Below are 27,351 nucleotides of genomic sequence, written 5' to 3' on the forward strand. Positions count from 1 at the left end.
GTGTTTTACTGTGTGTGTGTGTGTGTGTGTGTGTGTGTGTGTGTGTGTGTGTGTGCGCTGTAGTGGGACCCACAACACTGATGATCAATAACAAGGGCCCCCCCCCCCTTTGTTTGAGTCGCTGCCCGTCACTGCGTGGAATTTCAGACGTGACTCACCCAGCCTCAAAGGGAGGACGTTTCTGTGTCTTATACTGTAGCATCAGGTAGATTCATTTTGCAGCTCAATGCTTTTTACAGTGCACCTGCATACATAAAAAAAATAGATTTCCTTGTTTGAAAAAAAAACAAACAAGATCAATGGGGCCTCTGCTGCAAAAGCTTTATTTACTCTGCATGATCCAGAGAGACTAAAGACCTTGACTAGGCCAAGCAATTATCTTAATCAGCACAGCCCCCTGAAAGCATTATTCAATATGCCGATACTATCCCTCCACATAAAGCGCCGTTACGATAAACAAACAGGCTATGACAAGCTTGGCTGTGTCGGGCTTAATGGAATTTCACACATCCCGTAAGCGTCTTTCTCCATGCGACATGTCGTGAATGTATTCGTCAGTGAGATACCATCATTGGGCATCATTTCCACGAACCAGCTCCAGAACAATACTGTTCACATTTAAACCTCTGGTATCAGCTACAAGAGTGAAGACACCACAAAGGAACCTAATTACTTCGACCAAGGTCCTTCCCAAGGGCAGATGTTAGGACACTTTCTGTGCCTCTAATACTCCTCATCCTTGGGTCTGGTGAGTCATGAGGATTAATTCACTTTGATAATGGAAATTGCTGTACCGTACCATTAGCAGGAAACAAGCTTTCGTCGTCATAGTGACGAACCCACAGAGAATAATAACTGAAACGTACAGTTCCCCCAAGCTCTACGGCACTCTCAGCCTCACCAAGTCATCGACACTTGTTCTCAGCAAACACACTTTGATTAAGTTAATCAGGGGTTGGTAGAGACTGTGTGAGAGAATCTCAGGATGACACCCGGGTAAACGCGATTAACCAGATGATTGTTGATTTGCTTGACATGTAAATCTGTTAGCCAACATATTTGACCACATCAACTCGATATGGTGACGTAGCAATAAACCATGTTGCGTCACACTAAAGAATTGCAAAGAAAAATCAAGAACAGTAACAATTTAAATCAGTGCAGAACCCTGAAATAAGATTCAATAAAAACAGTGTTCCAAACCTGGAGATGACATTTAAGAAAAGGATGAGCGCTGCAATAATTAAACATTCAAACTGAGTCTCTTATTCCAGTAGATTATAGTTAATACTTTGTTGAGCTCCAAATCCATGCATGGTGGGAAAATAGGGTGATGTATAAAACCAGGCAATACCAAAGACACAAGAACAACCGCTTGTTAGTGACTAATGCCGTTCGTAATCCCTAATCAAAATCCACGAGTGTCTGATTACACGCACAATACCAAGGCAGAGAAATCTAGCCTCATACCGTAGCGCACTGAAACCCCACACCGCGGCATGACAACAATATGAGCCTCCCAGAGATGCTCTCCTCTTTGACAGCACTTTCCATCAACATATTGTGGAGTTCACTGCTTCAAATTGCAGCCATTGAGAGAACATTGGCACTCTGTATTTGCCCTCTACGTCTGAAGTGATTGCTCACCAGACAGCCAAAGTAAAAGGACGGACTCTAAATCACATAGCTAACTCCAACTCCAATAGAAATTCCTAAAGGGGCAATCTGAGGGAGGAGAAGTTAAAAGTGTGCATGTGCATCAATTTCATTGAATAGTCATTGTACTCTTTTTCAATCAAAGATTTCACAATAAGGAAGTTGGAGTAGTGATATCATTACAATACTCGCAGAGCAGTCACATACATAAATGCATGCAATACTCTGCAATGTAGACATTTGTTGCAAGAATGCCTCCAGCAGTTTATTCTCTATTCACAAAAGGGAACATTTTACTGCATTGCATAGTAAGTGAAATGTAAATGTCAAATGCAGAGGGGTGCAAGTACCTGCTGTGATGTGATGGTAATGAAGAATACAATAAAGGAGCGCACTTGCTGCTTGGTTGATACCCCACTGCTCAAAACTCATTCAAAGGTCTTTTAAATTCCTCATCAATGGCAGCAAACAAATACAGTACACCACATGTCCTCTCCAAGATCAAACCCAAGGGTTTTATTTATTTGATGTGTGGCTAATCAGGAAACCTCTCATGCAGCTATGTGCACATACTTGCAGTGGTGTTCACAAGGATGATGCAATTAATCATAAAGGCTCCCATGATACTTAAAAAATGTATTCATTTTCTATCATATACCATAGAAACATTAAGCTCTTTTATTCTGTGTACCTGTTCGGTCTGCCTGCATTCACCCCTGTGAAGGGTTTCCTTTCGCCGAGCATTTTCCAATGCTATAATAAATTAAAACAGACAACGGTGAGCTGTTTTGGGGGGAGTAACGGAGGTAATGGAGGCAAGTAGCCAATGCCTAAAACGTAATGGGATATCTAGACAACAGGAGTTCAGAGATAAGTACACATTATCATATATTTAGACACAAAGATACATTCCAAGTGGCAACAGAGTGTACAATAAAGTTCACACGGAAGCCAAAGTGAACGCCATTTTTATGTGCCATTTACTACTGCTGATACTGGCCAGCTCACGTGACAATATGTGAATTAGAGGAGAATATATCACTTTCAGCTTCAAGCACCGGTAAAGTTGAATGGAACGGTCCTGTGGTCAGTTGTTGACTTAGTCTCACCTCTCACATTGTCATGAAACCCACAACAGTGTGTGGCGTCAACAAAAAACAGGAGAGCAGGTTTTAGACACAGTCATATAACAGGATTAAAAAGATGAAGTTTCAAAACGACCCTGAAGGCCTGTTTATGCCAATGCTCTGAATTTCTACTGAGGCAGGAGTGTGAACTCAGACTTATCTCCCGCCTCAGCAGATAAACCGTTTGATCTGAAGGAGAGACATAGGAGCTGTTTTCCACCAAATGGTGCATCGCAGCATCCGCCACACAGATCTGGGAATGTAATGTGACCTGGCTTATTTATTGCTTTCTCCGTGTCTGCAGAAGCTGAGCCTATGAATCCGTCGGCGCTTCACAACGTTATATTTAGGATTGTATCTCCGCAAGTGACTGAGGTGTGCGTGACTCAGCACCGACACATAGCAGAGGACAGCGCTTTAAAAAGATACGAATCAATTAGAAGCACTTTTTGGGCTACTTGTTTGTTAATATTGGCATGAAGGAGCCGTTTGCTTCTCTATCAAAAAACTGCCACCTGGGAGAATTGGTTTTCCGGCTCATTCCCTGGCATCAGGCAATAGATTTCACAAAGGACAAGAATGGAAATACAGGAAGCAAATATTGCTTTGTCTGCATCTCTATTTACTCCCACAGCGTTTCCATCTCCACACCACTGACTCAGAAAGGTTTACCCCAGCAAAACTACAGATTACACGTTACCGGAAGCCGCTTATATCGTTTAATAAGAGATTGCAACTGTACACTACAAGAAAGGAATCCCAGATTGAACGAGAGAGGAGAGCAAAAACAGATCGTTATATTATAAGCTGTTGCTCTAAGTTTTGGCATCGGATTTGCCTTTATAAGATGTAAAGATCCATTACCGAAACCGGCTTTCCTGGATCGTTATTGTCTCACCGTTACTTGACGCCTTTTCTTTCGTGTCCTGTATATTCACTCTGAATGCAGTGAGGCAAAACCTGTGGCTTTGCATTAAATGTTTCCCCAAAAAAGAAAGTTACAGAAATCCATGTGATCATCTGTAATCATGCTAACCCAACAATGAGATTTGCACCGTCAAATCAAACCAACACATTATCCAGACGACAGCTTTAATTATTCTCCAATACACTTATTACCATTGCAAAATACCATGCAAGTGTATAACTGTTCACAGAATACGTACAATCCGTTTGACAGAATAAGAGTTCACAGAATTTTGGGGGCAGTTAAATTAGAACCAATGTAATGTGTCGAGCAGCCGAAACGAGACTCTAGAATGGTCAGCGTGATCTGTGGAGCGAGGGCGACAAGAAGAACGCCTTTCGCCGTTTTGGCGAAGCTCAGTGATTGCCGAGGCGGAGATACTGCACAACTAACTTTTTCCTCTGTTGTTTTGCATTTAAATTGAATATAAATCTGCGACAGTTTCGGTGGCGCGTGGAGAAGGAGACGGAGGAGATATAACAGCTTGCTTCCCCGGAGGACGCGCCGTTGCTCGGTGTCTCATACATCACCTCCTCTACTCTTAGCGACACTCACACGTCGAGCTGCGTGCATTTGATCGGGATTTCACAATGTCATTCTCAAGGAAAAAAGCTCAGCAATCCATCTTAGCTACTCCAAAACGTGATCTGTGCTGCACTCCCTCTGGGCTGCGCATGTTTAGCTTGGATGGGAGAAAAATGCGCCAGTAATCATTTCAAAAGACACCATAGGTTCTCCACCAAGTTGTAAATGATGAAAACAAAATGATTCTATCATAAAGTTTATCCTCCTTTCTCACCCTACACGGATCCAAAAAAAGCACTACAGATCAAATCCTCAATGAATCGTGTGCCAAGGAGACACCAAATTTGAGACAGAAATGTGACGCTTAGAGGCTCTCAAACGGGGGAAATGTTAAAAGAACATTGTAGAAGGTCACTTGAACGGTCTTTGGTGAAGCTTTGATTAGTCTGAGAAAAGAACCGGTCATTGATGACGTCATTGTGATATCACCTTGAGCTCGGCTTTGGACAGAAATGTGCATGAAGTGTTAAAAAAGTACCATTGAGAATTATTAGAAAGACGTACATTTAGAGCCTAAAATAGAGACACTACACCCAGTGTATGAGTCCTACAACCATTAGGCCTGCTCCAGGTGATCGAACGATTCATTTGTGCCTTCAGCCGCCCTAACAGTGCTGTCAGACGAGCAGGATCCTTCTTGTTTACGCCTGCCCTGAAGTGACCGATTTAGCCGGCTAAGTAATGGGACGAAAGGTGGATCTGTCCGCAGGACGATGAGACGGAGCTCCATTTTCTGCATGGCCGTCCGTGACGCGCTGCGGCCCGAGAGTGACTGATTACAACGGTGTGGGGAGTTGATGGGGTAAATGTATCTGGGCTTAATCCTGGCCATGACGCCCGCAGACCAGGCGGGACCCAGAGGCTGAGGTGTAGCGTCCTTGACTCGGATGGGCAGCAGCATTCTGCTCACACAACATCACATCACCCCGAGCGCCCTTCACACTGAGCCGGGTCACACGGCCGCCGACACGCAGACTAAAGTAGTTACATCGCACACTATTCATCAGATTGTGGAAATATATAAAAAAACAAGGAAATGTATATAGAATATATATACCTCTGCAGTAGAACGCGATTAAAATTGACCCTTTTGACAATGAACGTGCACTAGTGATGCCACACTGCAGGTATTTCACTCTGCAGTGCCTTTGAAGCCAACAGTGTGGTACGTGAAACAGGAAGGAACGCAAGGTGCTCCTCCTGCATCAGACTGTATATAAAGTGTATGTGTGTGCGTAGCAGTCAGACTGTGTATATGCATGTTCTCTATCACGAGCAAACGTTTTAGCTCGCACTTAATTAACGACGCACATGTGACAGTGTGACAGAAGCCAACAGTAATAAAGAAGTTACACCATGTTTGTACTACCTGCCTCTTTCTAAGATGCGCACACACAAACACACTTTGTTTTCCAGATGGAGCGCTCTTTGTTTACTTGGGTTTGTGCAAGATCATTAATAGTTGTCCAAAACTGCTGAAAAGCAGCAGGCACAGCAAAAGCACTTTTTAACATTTTTAGAAGCAAACATCAGATCGGTTTATCCAAATGTCTAACACTTCGCACAAACTTCTGCTTTCTTTCAGGGGGAACAATCCGTCGAAACACAAATTTCAAACCAAGCAAAGCAAATTGGGAGCCGCCCTTTTCTTCAGCAGATCCACACCACTGCAAAGTAGAATAAAGAAAAGGTAAAAAAGGCTTCCTCTGAGACTCCAGTTTCTCAATAAAACATGATGTATACAATAAAAGGTTTGCATGATTCTTGCTTGAAATGCTTAATTATCGAAGAGCATCCTCTTATTATCCAGCTCGTGCCTGGGCATCGAAAGTGTTGTGCGTTTCCTTTTGTTGGCGGGTAGCAGGAGCAGGGCTGCAGTCACAGTAATTGGCAGTTAGCGGACCATGCAGAAGACGTTGTCTCCCGTTTTGTACAGCAGAGGCAGAGTGTTTTTTGTGAAAACACAGCCAGGGCAACGGACAAAAGGCAGCGTTTGAAGAAAAAAAAAAAAGGAGCCTCAACTGGTTGTGTGATTATAAAGTATGCAAGAGGAAATAGAGTTGAGTAGGGCACAAGCCTGGAAGGGAGGAATGGGTGGGAACTTTTTAATTTGAGTTAAAATGATCATGAGAGCAAAAGTACTAGGGTAATAGAACAAGTCTGCAAGGCGATAACAAGAAAACAAGCAAACAAATTAAACTTATCTTAATGGCCCCCCGTCTTACAGGACCAAGACAGGTTTTGTTTAGTCTTTTGGGCTTTTAGCTGTGGTCCCCTGCGGTTGCCACTTTCTTACTTAATATCTTGCATAATCGTGAAAACAGTGTACCAATTATTCTGCCGTGTTTGTCTTCTCACTAAATTTCCTGCTGGATTGAACGCAGTCACACCTCGTTCATCACAGCAGCTTTGCAACTCATGGTCATCAAACTAAAAATAACCTCGCCATCTTTTCCCCTCAGACGGACGCTCATTTACAAACATTAGCACAAATGGGAAATCTCATTACGTGGGCCAGCAAGGGCGAATTTAAATGGAGTGGCACACAGGATGACCAGAGGCAAATGTACAATACAAATATAGAAGAAAAAATACGGGGAGAATCCAATTTAGGCAACTTGGGGGAGGGCGGAGGGGGGGGTCTTTCTGATTGCAGTAGAGGCGGTCGATAAAAGCACAAAAGCAACAAACTTTGCTAATGTGAGAGTGTACCCCTTGGCACCCCAATCTCAAGGCCTTGATGTACCTTTAATTGGGTTCAAACACATTCATCTCAGTAAAAGTTATGGTGTACAGTACACTCAATTCTGATAGGATTCCCCTGACACGAAGCATGAATCACTTTTCCTAGTGTGCATGCGGCATTTCGAGGAAAAGCTCCTCTAACAAATGACTCATTTTGGATTTCGTAATCAATGTCGAGGTACAGAATTGCTGGAATCATGACTGACACTGGAGGAAAAGAGATTAAATGACTGCATTGACATTGGTGTTTTCTAGGGAATTGATGGAGGGATCCAGGGCTCTTTGGTGCCACAACGGTATTGATGTCAACTTGACAAGTCAACAGAAGTTCAATAAGACAAAGATTTTCAGGCGCCAGAAGTACGCCATGAATTTGGCACGGCCGCTGGAGTAAATCCATCCCAAGAACGTCTCTCGCATAAACTACTACGAGTCGCACATAATTCACGTGAAACCACTTTCCGTTCACGACCACAACAATAGCTGAAGAAAAGCCTACCAGCTCAAGAATCTGTGCTTTTGTAGTGCTGGACGGCCAAACAGTAGCAGAAACCAGAAACCTGGAAAAGGCCGAGGCGCTGTGCAACAGAGAGACAGTGAACTGAGGCTGCCAGGAAGCTGATATGGACACAGATATCACAGTCAAATAACTTCTTTCTCCCCTTGCCAAAGTCAGCGAACCACGGAAAGGGGTCATTGGGGAAGGTTAAAAGAAAACGTGTTACCAGATGACACTGATACTTTTTCCATTATGCAAGAGGTTGTGCAGATAGCCTTGTTCAGTCTTCAATTCAGTAAAATACATTTAACACAGTTAGTTTTTATTCAAACGGGAAAGAAAAAACACGTCAGTTTCCACTCACATGTTTGAGAAACTAATGAGTAATAAAGAATATACATTGCAGAAAAACAATATACAACAGTGGGAGAATGTCTCCATAGAAAGGAGCTGAATGCATCAAACGTTAGAAATAAACTAATAAACTGCGCAACAACTAAAGTGTTGCGCAGCACAGACATGGGCGTATGCGAGTGTCACGCTCTGAAGTTTGATGTTTGTCAGGTGAATTAAGCACGTTAGCTCAACCTTCTGCAAACACGGCTATCCATCTGTTATTGTTGCCTGACCAAACATTGTGGGAGAAACGTTCCGCTGCAGGAAAGTATACTGCCTTGTGCTTTCGGACATTGTGTTCAATTAGGGAAAGAAGCCATCAACGAGCTGCAGAACAAAATGAAGGGGGACTTTGTTATGATCTCTGCAGAGGGTGTTTCATACATTTATGCAAATTATTCAACAAGTGGCTCAATCACTGTCTGTACAACACTTTCTGTGTACAGCCGGTACAGTAAATCAAGCAGCGTTTAATAGCAACTCTTTACTTGCCATTCAGACTGCTTTACGGACGTGATGCCAACCCAAGGGGCCCGTGGGTATCAAATATTCAGTGTTTGGTCAAGGACTGTGGGCTTTGAACATGTGGTCCTCATGGGACAGGTGGAACATGACCTAATGGCCTTCGGGGAACCAAAGACGGGTCCTCGAGTCACTGGGCACGCGCCCTCCAAGTGCATGCCGAAGAGTCACTGAGTGAATTTGTTCACAGCTTTGTCTCGTGTTCACGGAGTGGTTGAGCACCTCCACATCTCAACTCACAAAGAAGAAACTTTGCCCTTGCGGCAGTTCGTTTCTCGCTTGCTTCGGTTTCTTTGGCAGACCTTCTTTCAACTTTTAATCACTGTAGAACTTGGGAGGCTTTTTCAATAATTCAAAAGCGAAGCGGCCTATTTGCAAAGTCACTTCTCCGACGAGTTTATTCGTAGTTTTCCGTCTCAAAGGACATTGAACTCCAGCTACTGCTCCAAAAAAAAAATACATTTGAAAAAAATCCCAGTGAGTGAACCTTTTTTTTTCAGGTAGACCCACGGCCGAGCCGGGACAAACTGGCACAAAGAACATAATAGGAAATGACCTTTGGGTCCTACAAGTCTCTCTGCTTGCCATGTTGCTCCTGCAGTCATGACCCAGACGAGCTGCCTCAGTCAGTCCAACTCACAAATGAATGTAACTGAACTGACATTCGAAAGACATTAGAACATTAGACATTTGAGGGCATTTTGCACCGATGAAAAATAAACCAAAAAATCCATTAGGTAATTAGGTAATTTAGCAATAAAAATGCTACATCTTGAGGGAAAAGAAAGCAATGCTTGTTTGACATTTACTGCATCCCTGCGAAAGCAATATGTAATCATTTGCAAACTCAGAGACATTAGAGTCATTACGCATTGTTCCATTACAAAGAGCGAGAGGACTTCTAACAGTTGTTCCTCATTTTTTATAAAAACAGACAGCAGGTGGTTCTGAGGGTAATTCTTAGAAATAAGCTCAGACTCTGGTACAAGCGTTGTGCTGATGTGAAAAAAATGATGATGCATTACAGAAGCCGAGATGCCCGACAGCCAAACACTGAGAGAAGAAGCAAGCAGTGACGATGCAGTGAAAGACTCTGGAGCATTGCACCAGAGGGAACGGTGCATTCCAAAGTGATCCAGCTGCATAGGTAAAAAAAAGACCCGTTTGAAGCCGTTTCGACTGACCGCACAACCAAGTCGTGCTGACTACATAAAGAATGGACAACGTGTCACTTAGAAGTTAGCGGCATCAATCACGCCGCTTTGAGACGTCCTTGTGATCCTGATGGATACGCCGGTGACTCTCCGGGCTCGTCCATCCGAGAGGCTGTGTTGGAAATGCTGGAATAGATGGAAGATGTTCACTGGTGTGAGCAACGAATACCTTGCCTTGCAATGTGCGGCATATTTGCTGACACTGCTCCTTAGAAATAACCTGAAAGATTGGTTTCCTTTCATTTCCCCGCTGCAGTTGTACAATTCAAGGCCTACTGGGTGGCACTGGTGGTTTGAATACAAATGCTGGGCTATTCTCTCTGCTGTATCTCCGAACCAGTTGCAGGTGAATTATTGTTTGACCATAAGTCTATCAGTGCTGCACACGTTTCTATGAATACAATCGTAGTGGGGTCAAAATTAGACCGTAAACATACTCCTTGTCAATTGGTGATGTTGCAGATATATCTTGTGCTAAATCAACAAACAGCTTGTGTGGACCAAAAGCATTAATGACATTATCTATATATGATATACAATTTGCTCAGCTCAGTCCCATTGCATCACGCACATAGTCATCTGCATTACGTGTATTTGCCAGCTTTGGCGAGCAATCGATGACTGAGGCTGTTCTCGGACATCTCAATTAGAATGGTCTACTAACGGATCCATCACTCTCATCCCAGCGTCACCCAAGTATTGGAAAGCAGCATCGCTGTGGTCAAACTACATTCCTGTTAATCTGCTGCACAGGCAGCGTAAATTAGTACGGTGTTCGTGGACGAATGGGTCCACTCGAGAACAAATTGTCTCATGAATGACTTCTAATGGGTTTAGGAATTGTAGAAGTGTAATGTCTTCCTCTAATCTTTGGTTTTCCTTATGCGGACTGCTGGCATTGAGATCATCCTCTGGTGGCCTCCAAAGATGGAAAATAAGCGTCAGTTCTGCTGGGTCAAGTTTTGTCCCGAGATTTATAAATTACCAGCTTCAGGGCAAAAAAGAAATAAATTAACCAACCCAAACTAATATTGTTCAGATAATATGGTTAATAAAAAAATATGTTTCTCTTACTTTGCACACGTACAGCAATTGTTTTGGTCCACAGGGAAATATGTTCAGCCTTGTATTTAACATGATCAATAATTAATAAGGGCTGACACTAAAAGACATTTTGCACACAAAACAAACCACACATTTGTATCAACCAAACCTACTAGTACACCAAAGAAAATTATGACACAATACACTATATTCATCATGTCAATGCGATGGGAATTGCAATATGACCTAAACGAGCCAATGGTAGCTATGGAAACTAACTGTAGACTCCCACTTGGGCAGACCAAGTAGATGGATTTCTCCACACTCATCGGTACAATCTACACCTTTCATAGGGCTCCTCCTCCAATAGCTGCCCCCCCCCACGTTCTGTCTCTGAGGTCAAGGAGACTGTAGTTGACCATGGACGTACGGAATTGTTCTCCACTGAGTGTCAATAGTCGCCCCTTTTTTTACAATGTGTGTTTTTCTCTCTACATAGAACAAGTAGAGGGAAAATACATTTAGAGTCTCACATGTACAGCAACATGATGGAATTGATTAGCATGCTCATGTAGCACCTCTCCGGGGCTTCGCACCACCTCGCTCGTGAAGCGTGATAATCAACAACTTAATTGCGAAACAAGAGCCACGGAAGACAAGGGTGTCAATGTTTTCTACTAGTGTGGTGGAATCATCTGGAGAGCTCACAGTAATGGATGAACAAAAAAAAGGCACAAAGTGTCTTGTATGATGCAAGGATAAGTAATGGCAACTCAGCCTCAATGCGGCCAGTTTACTAGTAATATGTGCCAGATATCAGAATGCGGTACTGCTGCTAACCTCACCTGTATCCACTGTAATCCCAGACTTAATATTGTTAGTACGATTGAGTCTACGGGAAGGATTTCAGAAGGTTTCTGCATCGGGGTCCTCAGAAAATATGGAACGTATTACGGTCCAAACAATCAGGCGCTAGAAGCATGATGACTAACAGACAGAGCGTCCAGACTCTGTTTGACAAACGCTTGAATAGGTTTACTTTTGAAAACCCCAAACTGCACAAGAAGCAGACTTTTTTTTAAATGATGTCACTTTGCATCTTGTCATAAACTGCACTTTCATACACACACCCTCACGAATCGTCATGCAGAGAAGACAATAAAATCACAACACTTTAGCAGGATTTGCAGCCATAAATATACACACGTCCTAATACACTGCGATGCATTGATGGTATGGAAGTGTCCTGACGAAAGTTCTTTCTGTCCCATGTTAACTTTGCAATGAGCCAAAATGATCAGAGCAGAATTTAAGTGGAGAAGTTTGAGCAAACTGCCAAAAGGATCTCTGCGGATTCAAGCGGATGGGATGAATGGAAACGCAGCAGGGAGCCTCTCGGAGCCCTTGGGGAGCCTTACCGGTGTTAAGCGTGCCCGTGACAAGTCTGAACAGGTACTGTGCGAACTTGAAGATCTCCCGCTTGCACCTTTTCCTGCAACTCATCTTTTCTCCTGGGAGGGAAGGTGCTTGGAAAGGTCAGCACAAAAGCAGTACTCTTGACTTCAGGGTTTAAAAAAATAAAAAAGGAAAGAATCCAAGGAAGACGTCAACTTGGACAAAGTCCCCGCGACAGGACGATTGTCCTCGTCTCTCCTCCGGTTGTCTCAGCGTGGCCCTTGTGACTGCGTGTGGCGGGAGCAGCGATCATGAGTGAGTGGAAAGCAGTGACTCGGGGCTCGTGTGTGTGTGTGTGTGTGTGTGTGGGCTGCCCCAGGGTAGGGCTGCCTGATGTTGTATGCTCCTTCTTGTCAGGTCATTAGTATTTGCTTACCAGCGGTTTACCTCCTGCTCTCTTGTGAAGGTTCGTGGCATCTCTCAGTCTCTTTTTTTCTTTTTTTTTAATCGTCCTCCATTAACTCACTCCCGCTCTTCAGACTTTTCCTTGCAACTCCTCTAAGCAAACTGGCCCGCTGCTCTTACTCTGTGTTCCAAGAGAGTGCCCTGTTGGCTTCACAATACAGTGGTTATCCAAGGAGTCTCTGTATCGGTCTCTCTCAGACACACAAACAAACACACTCCCACACTTTCGCTCGCGTAGTGTGCTTGCTGCTCGCTCTACACGGCACCATCTGTGGATGTTTTACACTCACTGACGGTTGCCATGGAGGTGTGGTCTGATTGGCCCGAGAGGAGGAGGAGGAGGAGGAGGAGGAGGAGGAGGAGGAGGAGATGAGGAGGGATAGAAAGCACACAAGGAGGAGGAGAAGAGAAATACAAGGAGAATTAGGGAGAAAGTGTCGACCAATGAATGCGCATTGAGTACATTATGGGCCAGCCGCATTATCTGTAATTGAGGGATTTCAATGAGTCACTGTAATGGACCATGTTAATAATTAAAATATGGGCTCTCCAGCGGGAACGTGGTTGAGGGAGTGACAGAAAATGTTTGCTATAGACAAAAGGAAGAGTAAAGACTAGAAAAACTGTAGTGCCATAGTTTGTGAGATTTCATAGGATGTCAAGGGCAGTAGAAATAATGACTGGCAGGCTACTCCCAGCGTCTGCGATGACTTCAGGACCAGCCAAGTGCATCTTCTCCTCTACTCATTAGCCCACACTGTACCTCAATTGTACTCATCTATCAATGCCAAGCTCTCCCATCTGAAACGCCTGTCATTAACTCAAACCTTAAACCGGCTCCACTGCAGCAAATTTGCAGAAAGAAACCACTGACTTGTTCTCATCTTCTCATTATTGCACGTCTATCAGGCTGACGGGTATGAAGTAAAAAGAGTATTGGCTTAAATTTGAAACAGGGTTGATATTCCGCAGGTTACCTGACAGAAAGACGCTCTATTTTGGGGAATCCTGCTCCATAGCATTACTTTATTTCATAGACTTTGGCAGGGAACAAGATGGACACATGTTGTTGTTGCTTGCAGAAAAAATGCTTTCTTTATTTAACCATGGATACAAGTAGGCTCCTCAGCTTAAGCATTTGTGTGGCTGAAACGACAGTGTTCACCAACATGTTTTATTATGACAAGCCAGATAGCATATGGTAATTCCAGCGGTACCCCAAGGCAGACAGTGTTCTTAAAAAAAACAACACACACATTGAAATAAATGAGTGCAGATCCCTTTTTCATCCTTCCCACCCAAAGAGCTCACATGTTAACCTTAAGCTCTGTTGCTGCAACACAAGCGATATCCCCAAGTGTGTGCCGTGTCCGTTTCTTTGCATACAGGCTTGCAGAAACAAATGTGGTCCATATTCCATCCACCAAACCAACACTAGTTCAACATGTGTGCAACGACATCACCCGTCATCTAACTGAGGTTTCCATCTCCATCCAGGTTTCTGATTAAAACAGAAAAAACACATCCCTGTGGTGACATCCATACGGTCACCTGGGAGCAGCTACAGTGTTTTCAGGACACGTACCTGTCCTGAACAAACTAAGCCCTTTGAGGTTTGCACACCTCGCCGGTTCCGAGGTGAACAGATGGCGTACTGCTCACTCGAGTGATTGGCAAACAAACACTGACCCAACTAACATCATTTCTTTCTGCGAAACAAAGCATTTGACTAAAAGTCCCACGGTTCCCACACAAGCCAACACTCTCAAGGCCAAAACAAACAGATGCTGAAATCTTAAGGGATGTGCGGGAAGATTTAAAGACTAAACGGCTGAATAGTTACGAATGAGTGAATTGTTGATATTTATGTTTTGATTAAGCATCGATACGCGATGTATTAGAAATGGGAGGCAGCGCACCAAGGTATAGTGACAGTAATTGTAAACTTGATGCAGAATAATTTGGCGAAACACACACTTAAACCTACCAGGGGACCTGCCCCCTCCTGTTCCAGCATGTGATATTAAAAATGTAAATGTGTCCCTTCAACCCTCGCTGAGGCTTTCTAGAAGACAAAGTCCCAAAGAAAGGTTTCAGTCTTTCCAGACTTTGATGGAACATGAGCTTTTTCTTGTTGCACCCTGCCGTAATGACATGAAATAGGTTCCACTCGAGGAGACGTTGACAGGTATATTGATCCATCCAGAAAATAGTAACTGCAGGTGCTGGGGGTGAAAGCCACCATTACCACCAAGAGCTTTTTCCCCCTCCTGTGGGGAAACAACTTGATCGGCTGTAAAACTGCAGAGAGGGACAAACATGGGAGCAAAATATACTGCCAAAGGAATCCTCTGTGAAATGTGCCCATGCTAAACAGCAGTACAATATCTGCTATTAAATATTCAACCGCTAAATGGAAATCAGAACTGTACACAGAAGCCAGCTCCACTGTGACACAAAGCACATCTGCAGAAAGAAATGGAGAAAAAAAAAAACTGTCTTTGAGTCCTCGAAATCAAAGTGCACGATACATCGCAATCACTGCTGACCAGAAATTGGCAGCTTCGGGCAAATGTGTCCAGTAAATTAAACATCAAGAGCTGAGCCGCAATCTATAACCCAGCAGTCTACAGTGGAGAGATCTTCACTGCTCTGGATAAGTGCCCCACCTACTCATCTCACTGTGCCGGACAATAAGAAAGAAAAGCGTTTGGACAGTTGTTGTAGAGCAGGACACTTGAGAACATTTCTACTATATTTACCCAAGAAAACCCTCATTTGGGGGGTTTCTGGGCTGTAACGGGGGACGCTTATTCTACCAAAACAAAACGTCCCCTTTTTGACATAAAAAAGAAATTATATGGAGACAATTAAACTGTTGTTCCTACGAAAGACACGTCACATTAAAAAAGTGATGAAAAGCACAGCTACCAAAGTCTTGTCAAGCCCTGAAGGCACAGTATATGCAGGCTCATTACACAGGCGGTGTGTGTAATGTCCTGCGGTACCTGAACATACCGCTGAACACCAGCACGCACGCGGAGATGAACATTATCTGCAGTGTTCAGCATCAACGGTCGGCCTCGGAAAATGTCAACACGGCACAGGAGCCTAATGCCGTTCAGTAATTCCAGTTGATAAATGACTTGAATGAGGAAAATGAAATATTTTCTGTGGATTAAGTCATTCAGAAGCCCCACGGTCATGACCATAAAAAGCCAACATGTATATGAACACTGGGGCCAACTCCCAAACAAAACCCAAGAAAAACAGGCAATTAAACGAAAGCCCCCTCAACCTGAGTCACCGACGCCTCGGTACAGGACATTCTGCTGAGTACACAGAGAGCTCGACGTCGGCACGATCACTTTTGTTTATGCGGTTCTGTGTAGGAATAAATCCCCAAAGAATGTGCTGCATTAACATTACTGCTGCCGACGATTTCAAGAGTAACGGGGGGGGGAAATAACTGTAAACGATAGATATACTGAAGACCGAGGGTGATGCTTTAAAATTCTGAATTCGGAACAGTGCAGTCTGGGCTCTCGGCCCAGAATTGCTGACAATCTCACAAGCCTCAAAGACGGTACGACGGTAATTTGATGCTTCATTGCCAAACGCGCACAATGACAGCGAAATGGGAAAATCGCACAGCAGAAAGGAAGACCTTTGGGGAATAACGTAACAAATACATAAATAAATACTTTGGAAAGTGACCAGAATGTGCTTTACCAAAGAGAATCTGAATCTACATCACTTCAGCAGAGGCAGTTGAGACCACGATCGTCTTGCAGCAGAAAACCAACGACACCATTTAGTTTTAGTGCTGGCTTTAAATGAACATAAAGTACAGTTTTCTTTGCTCTTGTAAGGAGAAGGAAAGCTGTGGGGTTTTACATTAATGTCTGGGAGAATGGTGCACTGCAGCGCTCTTCTTCCCACATAAAGTTTATAGTGGCGCTCAAAGGCACATTACGACTGCCAAACTTCAGGTTTCGCAATGCCAGACATGTTCGGGTCTGCAGTGTGGAACCAAAAGGGAACCCGGATAAGAGCCCTGCCTCGGGAGACACTCTCGCACTCTCGCTGCTATGGCAACCTTTATGGAGATAAAGCACACAGATGTGGATATTGGGGGGGGAAAAGGTTTATCGATGTTGCAAAGCTGTCATTAGGAAAAAGGTGTGCCCATTTGTTAAGAGCATAATCCGAGAGAAGAAAAAAAACAACAACGCCTTAGGGGATATTTGGCTTTAATGATGATAAAGTGCCCCATGAAACAATTAATGCTGCATCTTCTTTGCAGATCAAGTTAGTCCTCTGGGAATTAAGGTGAAGGTTGGACACGAACAAATGCAAAATAGGATTCTGGCTCCCATAGACTATCAATGAGAAAATAAGATAATCACCATGCTGACTAGACAGCTTTTTACCTTGTCAATGTGTTTCATATTAGTTTTTATTTCATCACACCACCTTAGATTTCTAAAGTAAATTAAACATAAGTGTAACTAAAGATTATTTCATCTCTAATAAATCAGATCTGGTTTCTTGATTGTAAGTAAGAAATGGTAATTAGGTTTTCCTGGAGCCCAGGCTGATAACGCTTTGTGGAATTCTGATTTGGTGTCGTACCTGTACAGAGTACTGAGCACATATTAAAACGCACACAACACACATCCCATTATGCTGCTGATAAGAACCATATCAAGAGCAAGAAAAAGAATCATAACGTTAGCGGCGGCTGTGACAATCTGCAGATAAGAGCCGGGTCGATATCCGAGGACAGTAATGAATTGCGTATGACATCAGTGCCCTAATGTTAACAGAAGCGCTCCCTTAGGGCAAAAAAGCACGTAGGATGCCTCCTACCATCGAAAGCCACTTTCACTTGTGTGCACTTTACAAACCGCTCAGTATCGTCATACTAAACTTACGGCAGATTTGAAATTGCATTTTCCCTAAATACTTATCAGGATGCCCACAGCAGTTACTCTCCATTGGCATTCATTACCATTCTTTAGAATCAGGTATTTTAAAAAGGTCATTACAGGAAAAAAAAGATTAAATGCCCTTCATTTTAAATCTGCTGATGGGATACTTCTAACAGCACAAACCTGAAATGCAATCTCACTTTTCTCCAGGTGAGAAAATAGTACTGTAAATCGCTTTCATTACTCCTCCAATACAAAGGTTGGCATTCAATCGATACTCCGGCTGAGGCTTTTTGAGGAGATAAAGGTTGACTTCAACAAGACGCTGATAAGGCAACTTGCTTTGTATGTCGATATAAGATATATAAGACTTAATTTCTTAATTTTCTTAATTTCTTAATTTCTTTCTTTCTGAGAAACCGTATTAATGCCTTCGGACAAACTCTGCTTGCATACTGAAAGCCTTAATGCGCATTTCTGAACTTGTTTATTTTCGTCACACACAGTATGACTTTAGGGCAGCTACTCTTTAATCACCAATCTGAAAAGGTGACATGCCCAAAGTAAACCACAAAGTCTTATTTTGTTAAACTTATTGGGCGTCTGAACTATTCTCTATGGCTCTCCAAGTTTGAAATGACACTGCAGGAACATTCACCTGTCATCCGCTTCAGCCATTTCTATTGATATGCATTAGAAACACTGACCGTTGACGGACACTTTCGATTTCATTTGAAGCATTTCTCGTGTAAATTCTCGTGAAGATCCAACACACCCATTATGGCTCCTCTTAACATCGTCCTTCATGCTCCCTGCTGCCAATATTGTGTATGTTAGGGCCCCGCTGGGGGATTATGTACGTCCTGAGGGGGACATAAAAGTTGTATAAAGTCTAATCAGACTATTTTAGATTGCTCCTGTGTTACAGTGAACAACATCAGAGGAAAATGTCAGACATAATGTGCTGTCCTAACAGCCAACGTCATTAAACCATGCTATCTGTGTGATACGGCGGTTTCCACCACTTAGACTGAAACACTGTTTTTAACTGGTGCGTCTAAAGCGCTGCCAGTCCTGAACCTCATGCAGCTCTTAGCTCTCAGCCTACATTTGTTCGTCAGTGCAGTTGAGCCTCTGTGTAAGTGTCAGGCTGAAACACAAGAACATGTGTCTGTTTGCTAAAGTGAGGGCAAAGAAGTTAATGCATTGCACCTGTGGCTCAATAATGCATGCAGGTCAACTGATAGATGCTATGCTTAAAAGGGTCAGCCAATAACGTGGAGCTTTAATGACGGGGTACAATTTTAGAACAAATGCAAAAGCACTTCAATGTTCGTGAAAGAACTGGCTGCTAATGAAGTCATTCTACTCAAATTACATACAGTGATGCACATCCAAAGTCGGCAAAGTCCATTTCACCCACCAGGAAGTGGCCATTTATAGCCAGCGTATTTTAAAACATATAGACGGTTCAAAAAAAAAGACAAAGCTCAGCTGATGCATAGGATCTAAATTAAAATACTGGGTTTGTGAGCGAGTCCATTAGAGCTGAAACAAGTAGTCCATTAGATACTATCAGTGATTTATACATTAATATATGTCAAGCTAAAATGCCAAACATCCTGTTTGTTGATTGTTTTCTTCATCATATTTGAACCGCATATTTTTCAATTTTCCATTTTTCACCATCGACAGACTATAGACATAATTCTGTGTCGTGGACGACTTTTGGACATTAATGCAATAATTTGTCCACTATCTTTAGAATGGCACTTTTTCTGTGGGAATGAATGTGAACGTTGAAAGTTGTTGTTACGGTTTGTGGTGGGAGGTTGAGGACCAGGTGAGTCTGAGGTACTCTATATATTGCCACCTATACATTGCTACTTTTATGTAGTCAATTCCGGTCTAGAAATACTGAGTTAATGGTTGATGCCTCCTCTGTATTCTGTTTTACCAAATATGTTTTAGAGAAGTATGCATAGTCATTTTGTCTATTGTGTTTCTAGAGATGGGTGGACAGGCCTAGTTTTATATTACTTTTCTTCTTCTAGACTCAACCACAGGTCTCAGCCTCACCACATAGTAGTACAACCTTGTATTAAAAAGCCTTTGAAAATGATAATAAAGTGTGGCACATTTTTGTCAATCTGACTGTCCTGTGTTCTTCCCCCACACCTCCTCTAGACCAAAACGAACAGGGGACATAACAGGAGGTCATTTCTAAAGCGGCACAACAGTCTTTCTTCTACAGAACCACTGCTGTTGTAAAGTAGAACGTAGATTTAATGAGCGGAGGTATTTTACCGGTGGCAGTGTTATAAGTTAAAGTCAAGTCTTACTTACACAGGGGAAATATATGCGGGACTCTGCCCTGAAGCCCCACTGCCGAACGGAGCACCGTTCACATGTATATTAATATGCTTCATCAACATTAAACGCATTATGTCCAAAATGCACCAAATTCATAAAAGCACTGCTTTAGATCCCCGGAGATACACACATCACATTATGACCGTATGTGCATGCAGTTGTGCTTAGATAAAATAGTTTGTAGTTGGAGTAATCCACTTCTAATGATCCTATAAAAGTATTATTTGTCCTGGTAAATGACAATGGAAATCTCATTAAAATCTAATCCAACCAGGGAAATAAACAAACAAGTTTGACTATAATTTGTTTTTACGAATTGCTGTTTATTAATTAAGTGCACAATACTGATGAAGTTACTTTTATTATTTACATGTCATTTTCCTTTTTCTCGGCAGGAAAGCAAAGGCTGTCAAAACGGCAGCAGGATGTGTTTCAATAAATTGCACATTAGATTGGAAAGAAAAGGGACCTTAAAAAAGCAGCACAGAGAATGAGGATAATAAATAATAATAAAAAGAAATATAAAAAAATTCACAAAATATTGGAGTAGTAAAAACATCTTGCCCTGTAATGGTAATGAACTCCTCCTCACTCAGTTTGATTGAGTGGAGGGTCAGCGAACACTTTCACAAAGTAATAACAATAACGATCTGGAAAGTGACAGCGCCCCCCCCTCATATTTACTGTTGCTGAGGCCAGCCGGGTCTTCAAATATGACGCCACACTAAAGTAATGGACATCATGAACCTCAACAAATCATCTGGGGAAGGTGGCAGAGAATGGCACCATGGAAAATGTAGGTGGCTTTAATATGATGAATGCTTTTATTAAAACAGCGATATTGTTAGGAAATAAGGGAAACACACAACATGTCATAATACATTCAACGTCTGAAAGATTCAGGGCACGTCTGTCTGACTCTTAAATCCGGCTTGAGAGTTACACTTATATTGACTCACAAATAAACTTGCTGACACTGGTATGAACTCTGGAGGAAACCACATTAGCTCAACACTCGAATTTCCAACACTCGGGCGTTGGATAAAGATCTTGGGTTTAAATAAAATCACACATTTTCTAGGGCATAGATCTCAAACCTCTGGCCAGACCGTCTGCTCATTCTAGATTATAAAAAGCTGTACTAGCTGTATATGCTACTTGCACTAATCTCTTCCACGGTAGGAGCCAATCAAGTATTTCTTCAATCTCCCAGGAGCACTGACTGTGAGGCCAAGAAGGGTTTAGTCCTTGCAAACATCCTGATGAGAGACACTCGGGGCAAATGTACATAAACATGATGCAGACCATCCTAAGTAGAGTCCGAGAAACATTTGATTGATTTGTGGGGACTCTTTTTGAAGACTACACTTGTGTCAAAGGCGTTGTAAGGCTGTAGACCCAGCAGGGATTTGAGCTAAAAGCCAACAAGGATAATACTAGATGTTTAGCTTGGTTACATCTAGGTTCAGGGTATTCTATCACATGCCTATAAGTTAATTAAGTTAACTAAGTTAATTAGCCCAACATGCAACGCACAAAACTGGATGGGAATGTCAATACATTGTAAATGTATCAAAATTTGAATCAATGACAGGGAAAAGTCAGGCGATCACATCAATAATTTGTTCTTTGGGGGACGTCATTCTGTACAATTACATCTCAATCCATACAGCAAGTTAAGATATTTCATTTAAGTAGGGTTCATCCTCTCACGGCTGCAGAGAGGACTTGGGAGTTAGCAGGGAGGAACTATGTTCATTCACTTTTAATTCACTTATTCTGCTGCTACACATCAAGTCTTCCCTCGGACCTTTTCACGACGCCGTCCTCTGTTGCAAAAAGCAATTTACTGACAGACTGTCTCTTGAAGATGGGAGAAATAAAACAACTTAGTTGCTGCCTTGGGAATAGGCAAATTACATCCAGCACCATACAGTAGAGGATCATTACCACTGTAATTATTGGAAGGCCATCATGTTAGAAGTTCATCAGAAGAAGGGGATTGCCAGTAAGCACTTCTCAAAGTATTAGAAAATGCATTATGTGGCGAGCTAATGTTCTCCGTTTTCCAGAAATATCCTATTTTCTCAACTGGTGGTTCCCGTTTTTTTAAACAATAAAAAGCCCCGTTTGCCTGAGTCTGGATCCACTTACTAATAAGTAAATAATTTAAAGACGCTGAATAACTTGCAGCAATTCAGTCTTGTACACAACCGCCTGAGTGTTATGAACAACGTTCATAATGTAAAACAAACACAGCAAGAACTCATACAGACAATTTATTCCAGCGAGTGACTGTTAGTGTTAAGACGGGGTTAACTGTCATAACAACGCCTATATTGTGCCATGCTAAAAAGCTCTTCTCTTTTCCATGACCTCATTAGATTTGGTTTCTTGTCGTAGGCCTGGTGTGGTTTGTTGACCTAATTTCTGCAGCGCGCACGTCTGCCGCTGGACCGTCGTGCACAAACTACAACAGTCACTTAAGAAGAAAAGGACTTGTCCACTGGGAACAATAATACTCCTGGTTTCTCTTTCAAGCCGGAACAAGTAGGACAGGCGCCATTACTGAAGCGGCAAATATAGAGATTGCCCTTAATGTGCATGGGTGAGAAAAGCCTTGTTTTCTGTGAAAGTGGGGGGAAAAAAAGTTCTGTATATTACCTGGGAACTAGGACACCAAAGATTTAAAAAAGTGGGCCTTCTGTCCCAGCATAGAAAAGGTCATTGTCTAAGGTCGATAAGCCCCTGGTCGCTGTTTCAAGTGAAACTGATCAGCATTTCACTTGAACTAGCATCTATGATGTGATTCCAATATAGGGCTTAAAATATTATACTACTACTAATATGTAGTATTATTTCCGTACTTGAATCAGAACAATTTTTCTTTAAGCACCCACCTTTAAACCGATATAAACAAGTTTTCAAACCCTCCTCCGCAGAGTGCTGCAGCCCTTGATGGGTAATATCAGTCAGTCCAACCTTTGGTGACCACAGAATAATCCTACAGCTTCTGTGTGGCTTACAATTTTTTTTCACATTGATGCCTCCACGAGAACTAATCGTGCCGACTTCTACCTATATCTGAGCTGCTGGAACATTGTCTAATTCATTTATACACCCTGCCCGTAACTCCTTTGAATTTGTGCTTAGAGCGGTAAAAATGTTAGTTATTTTTAAAATTGAATTGAAATATGTGATGCTTGACGAAAGAAATGTGTATCCTTTGTACCGAATAACAAACAAATCTAAGGTGAACATCATAAACATGACGCTGTAAGCATGTTCACATGCTGGGCAGTATGAACACAAGAAAGCCTTCAATGTCAGCTTTTGGTGGCACATACCCCCTCCTATGCATTGCGAGTGAATTTGTAATGGTAACCTTGTATATAAGTGACGTATGGACTTCATCTGATCTTTTTTTTTTTACTGTTAGTTTCAGTAAATGCTAACGCTATGGAGGTTCAGTTACCATCAAACCTGTCGAGGTTAACAATGCGGCTGCAGCAGACTGCAGGCTTCAGAAAATAAATAATAAATAAATAAATAAAGAGTTCTGCTTGTGTCTCAGAGGAGCAGGTTTTCATTCTATTGCAGCCTGCCAGATTCTTGCAGTAAAATATCACTTTCCGGACAGAACTTCCACATTCAGCCATCTGTCTGTGCCTCTATCCTGTCCTATCTATTTCTTCCACCGCTTCCCCTGCTAATTGCTATTCCCTTTCTCTGACCACTTCTTTATAGTCCCAAATGTCTCTCTCTCTGTATTCTCTCTGAATAACTTTCGATATTCATCTGCTCGCAGAAGTCTCTCCTTGCTGCAGGGGTCTGGACTGCTTTCACTTCAGCAGCATCCTGCACATCTCACAGGCTCAACGTCAGGGTCACGGAACATAACGCTACACTGCGAGAGCTTTCAAAATGGCAACGGTACTAAGAAAACCGCTCCAAGAACTCTCCACGCCGAGGGCATTAAAAATACATCTTTGTTTGGCTACTTTTTCAATTAAAAAAGGGTCTAAGTACCGGATCCTTGGATGGCTTCAGCCCAGCATTCGGCAGGCTCTTGCTGAAATGAACTGTTAAAGTAACTGAGCTACTGTAAGCTATTTTATTATGTTTTTTGGGGGGGGGGTGAAATGCTCAGAGTGAATTTGAGTTCCCAATGGCAAACATTTACAGTGAAAGGCAAGAACAGTATTTGTTGGCAGTGTCTGTTCTGCACATCATCATCGGTTAATAGCTCAGAAAAGTTTTCCATTTCACGTTATACAAACTCATATTTAGCCGTTTCTGGTCAGTTTGTGAACTTTTTAACAAGCAAAGCAAATGCATTTTTAAATAGAAAGAGTTTAAGCACGGCCCATCAACCAAGGGGCAGTCACGGTAAAACAAACTGATATGTACCACTCTAGCTCAAGCTCCTGTTAAATGCCTCTACCCCGATTTGAATGCTAAATCAATATTTCCGCCAGCACAGTGGTGGCTTCTTAATGGATTCCTTTTATGACAGTTTGATAGGTGATTCTTTTGAATTATGACCTCAATTAGAAAAGCGGTTTATATCAAATACCCTCGTGGCATAGAACTGTTTTAAGCAGCTGTCTTAACAAAAGCAAATGTGATAAACAATTCTGATCGCCAGACAGTAAATTGTTTTAACAATAGTTATTTCAATTGTCTCTATGAGCAGAGGTACAGCTAAAGGTCTAGAATAAACACTGCTTTTAAAAGGAAGGAAACTGCAATGAAACTGCGTGTTTTCATTTTCATAGATCTATTGAAAATGCAAAACTACAATCTGCTTTACATTAACAAAAAGCCTGTAAATGTCAAGATGTCCCGGCGGAGATGCAACACCCTGCGATCCAGCACCATTCTGTAAACACATGCGCTGTGAGATTGCAGTTTCAGTGGGGGGCTCCCAGTTGGGCTCCAATCTCATTTCTGTTTCTTGCGGCAGTGACAGGTTGATTCGGCCATCTGGGACAGCTCCCACACCTTGTTCTCCACCTGTCACCAATATGCCATGTGACATGTTTGTCATGGTGGAAATCTCAATTTGAGTCAATGTAATGTTTGATAAAAGACTGTGACGCAGATATCCTAAACCGGTCTGCAGCGTTGCCTGTTGAACTAAGTTGGTATTGATCGGTAATAACAACCTCGGCAAAATCAAATACATTTTTTATTGGAGACTGTGACTCCAGCTTGAAAATCCTGCATTATGACATGACTTTCCTTAGATTTCCAGATGATTTTGACACATTTTCTGTAGGCTGCCACTGCAGCTCGTGGTACAGATGTTTTGTAAGAACTGACATTGTTGCGTTGCGTATCCTTTGCATTGAACATTAAATACATCACACTGAATTTGCCTTGTCCTTCAGGCCGGCCAATGGACCTTTGCCTGCTGCTTGGATGCCGCCTGACAAACAGGCAGGGGACATAAATTAGACTGGGAGCGGGACAGGTGCGTTAAAGCAGAGTGACGCGCACACAGGAAAGTCATTTCTGCCCCGCGGCAGCCAAAGGCCTACGAGGTTTCAGCGCACCGGTATCAATCACGGGAACCCTATTTATAGAGGGGGCCCGGGCCTCTGCCGCAACACAAACACTTGACCGAAGTAGGTTACCGGCAGAGGGCTGCATCACGGGCGAGACGAGAGGACAAAAGGAGGACGTGTGAGGACAACATGACGGCCGGGTGCAGGATAAGTTATGCAGAGGAGGCAGATGATTAATGGCTTTCTGTGCCTCACACAAACTTTTCCTAAACTAATGTCATAGCGAGATTAGGAACCTTCAGAGCCTCGTGCTGTTTCCTTCTGCTCAATTCAACAGAGAGGATAGCACCTGTTAGAAGATACGCCGCTGCATTTAACCACCTGACTTCTACTTCGCGTCATTGATTCATTGCTTTACTTAATTGATGGTTATAGATTAAACCTGTGAGGTAAGACAAAAGTTACCATCGCTGTGGAAAAATCCCCTTCATGTGGCTACGACTGCATTATTTATAAATGCGTAAAATGAGTAAAATGAGTATAGGTTGGACAAAAGGACCCGGCTTGGTTACAGCGATGACCAGCACACCGTCCCGTGCTGAGACACCCGACACCCTCATTTAGCTGTAACCAAATCGACATGATGGTGTGAGAGGGATTGCCTTTCAACGGGCTACTTAAAGGTGTTTAAAAAACAACACCCTAAAACTAATCCCGGGCTGGTAGCTGCTAATCCCTGTCCATCATCAGAGGGGCCACAGGTCACAGCCAAGTGTGAGAAAGAGAATGTCAGACTCACTGTTGTGTGACATAATGGAAAGTGCTTTCGGAATCGCGTGTCCTTCGGCGTGCTGATATTTGAGCCGTTTGTAGTATTAACTGCAATGCACAATGACCAGCAGCACATTGTTCCAGCTGTTCATGATGAATTTTCCACATGATGGAAAACAGATTTAACAAAACCCTTCACAGCAGTAGTGGATTGAAAAAAAATCATTAGAATCAACCTGCATTTCCAACCGAGGCCACGGATAATAACATGTTTCCAATGCCCATTGGCAACTGTATTTCAACAAAGATGCTCTCATCATCTCTGATCCCATTAGCTGCAGATAATAAACAACCTTTTCTTTCTGGGTGTACAAGCTTACGCAACAAATAACGTATCACTGTTGGATCCATTCCCCTCATCCTCCGGCAACCATTTTCACAACATTCAAATCAACGAATGACGACGGAAGGACATGTCGGTATCCAAGCCACCCGCCAGTCCCGGGGCAATCTCCCCCTTCTCCCCCCTTTTCTCCAATCTGAGACGCTGCATGCTGCCTCACCGCCCCCCTTTAATCCATCATTGCCTTTTTCTATTTCCACTTCAGATCTACAGAGGCCTGCACTCTTGACCAAGTGGGGGGGAATAGATTCAAATGAAAAGTGAGCTGCATTATCAAAAGCAGACACGTTATTTTAGAAGAATGATTTAAAAAAAAGCTTGCTATAGTGCTTGGAGAGAACTGCACCCCTCAAGGACAACACACCGCACGACTCTCTTAATGATCTTGAACGGTATCCCAAAAGAAAAGCATCATGGTGATTAGTAGCATTTCCCAAGGTTTAAGGGTCCTTTCAGCAGTACTTCCCATCATGACAAACTGGGGAAGCGGTGGGGTTCTCATGCGTGCACAAGTCAGAAAGACAGAGGGGTGGGTTTTACCAAAGCAACCGACTGAGGAACACATGCAGCTTTGAATTCAACACTCTCGGTGGTGGGAAGGTCTAATGGCTACGGGAGGGATGAGTCCATTGAGCAGCATGTGCTTTTGGAATTAATGTATGCTGAAGCAAGCTAAAAAATGTTTTTTTTTTGAAAGTTGGTAAATCCCACGATTGATTATAGCTGCTGCTGCAGCGCCGATAAG

At 42.8% G+C, this 27,351-nt stretch overlaps 1 protein-coding gene across 4 annotated transcripts in view; it reads right to left on the minus strand.

Moving 5' to 3' along the window:
- Positions 1–27,351, minus strand: part of kcnip4a (potassium voltage-gated channel interacting protein 4a) — a 92,370-nt gene that overhangs the window by 52,087 nt on the left and 12,932 nt on the right. The window contains exon 1 of one of the 4 annotated variants that reach the window (XM_040181135.2): positions 12,174–12,468. The exons of the other annotated variants lie outside the window; for them this stretch is intronic. Within the exon in view, the coding sequence (XP_040037069.1) occupies positions 12,174–12,258 (85 nt within the window). The 5' untranslated portion in view covers positions 12,259–12,468. Of the gene's footprint in view, positions 1–12,173; positions 12,469–27,351 lie in introns of those variants that run through there. 4 annotated transcript variants of the gene reach the window in all.

This window comes from Gasterosteus aculeatus, chromosome 7 (assembly GCF_964276395.1).
Source record: "Gasterosteus aculeatus chromosome 7, fGasAcu3.hap1.1, whole genome shotgun sequence".
In the NCBI taxonomy this organism is placed as follows: Eukaryota; Metazoa; Chordata; class Actinopteri; order Perciformes; family Gasterosteidae; genus Gasterosteus; species Gasterosteus aculeatus.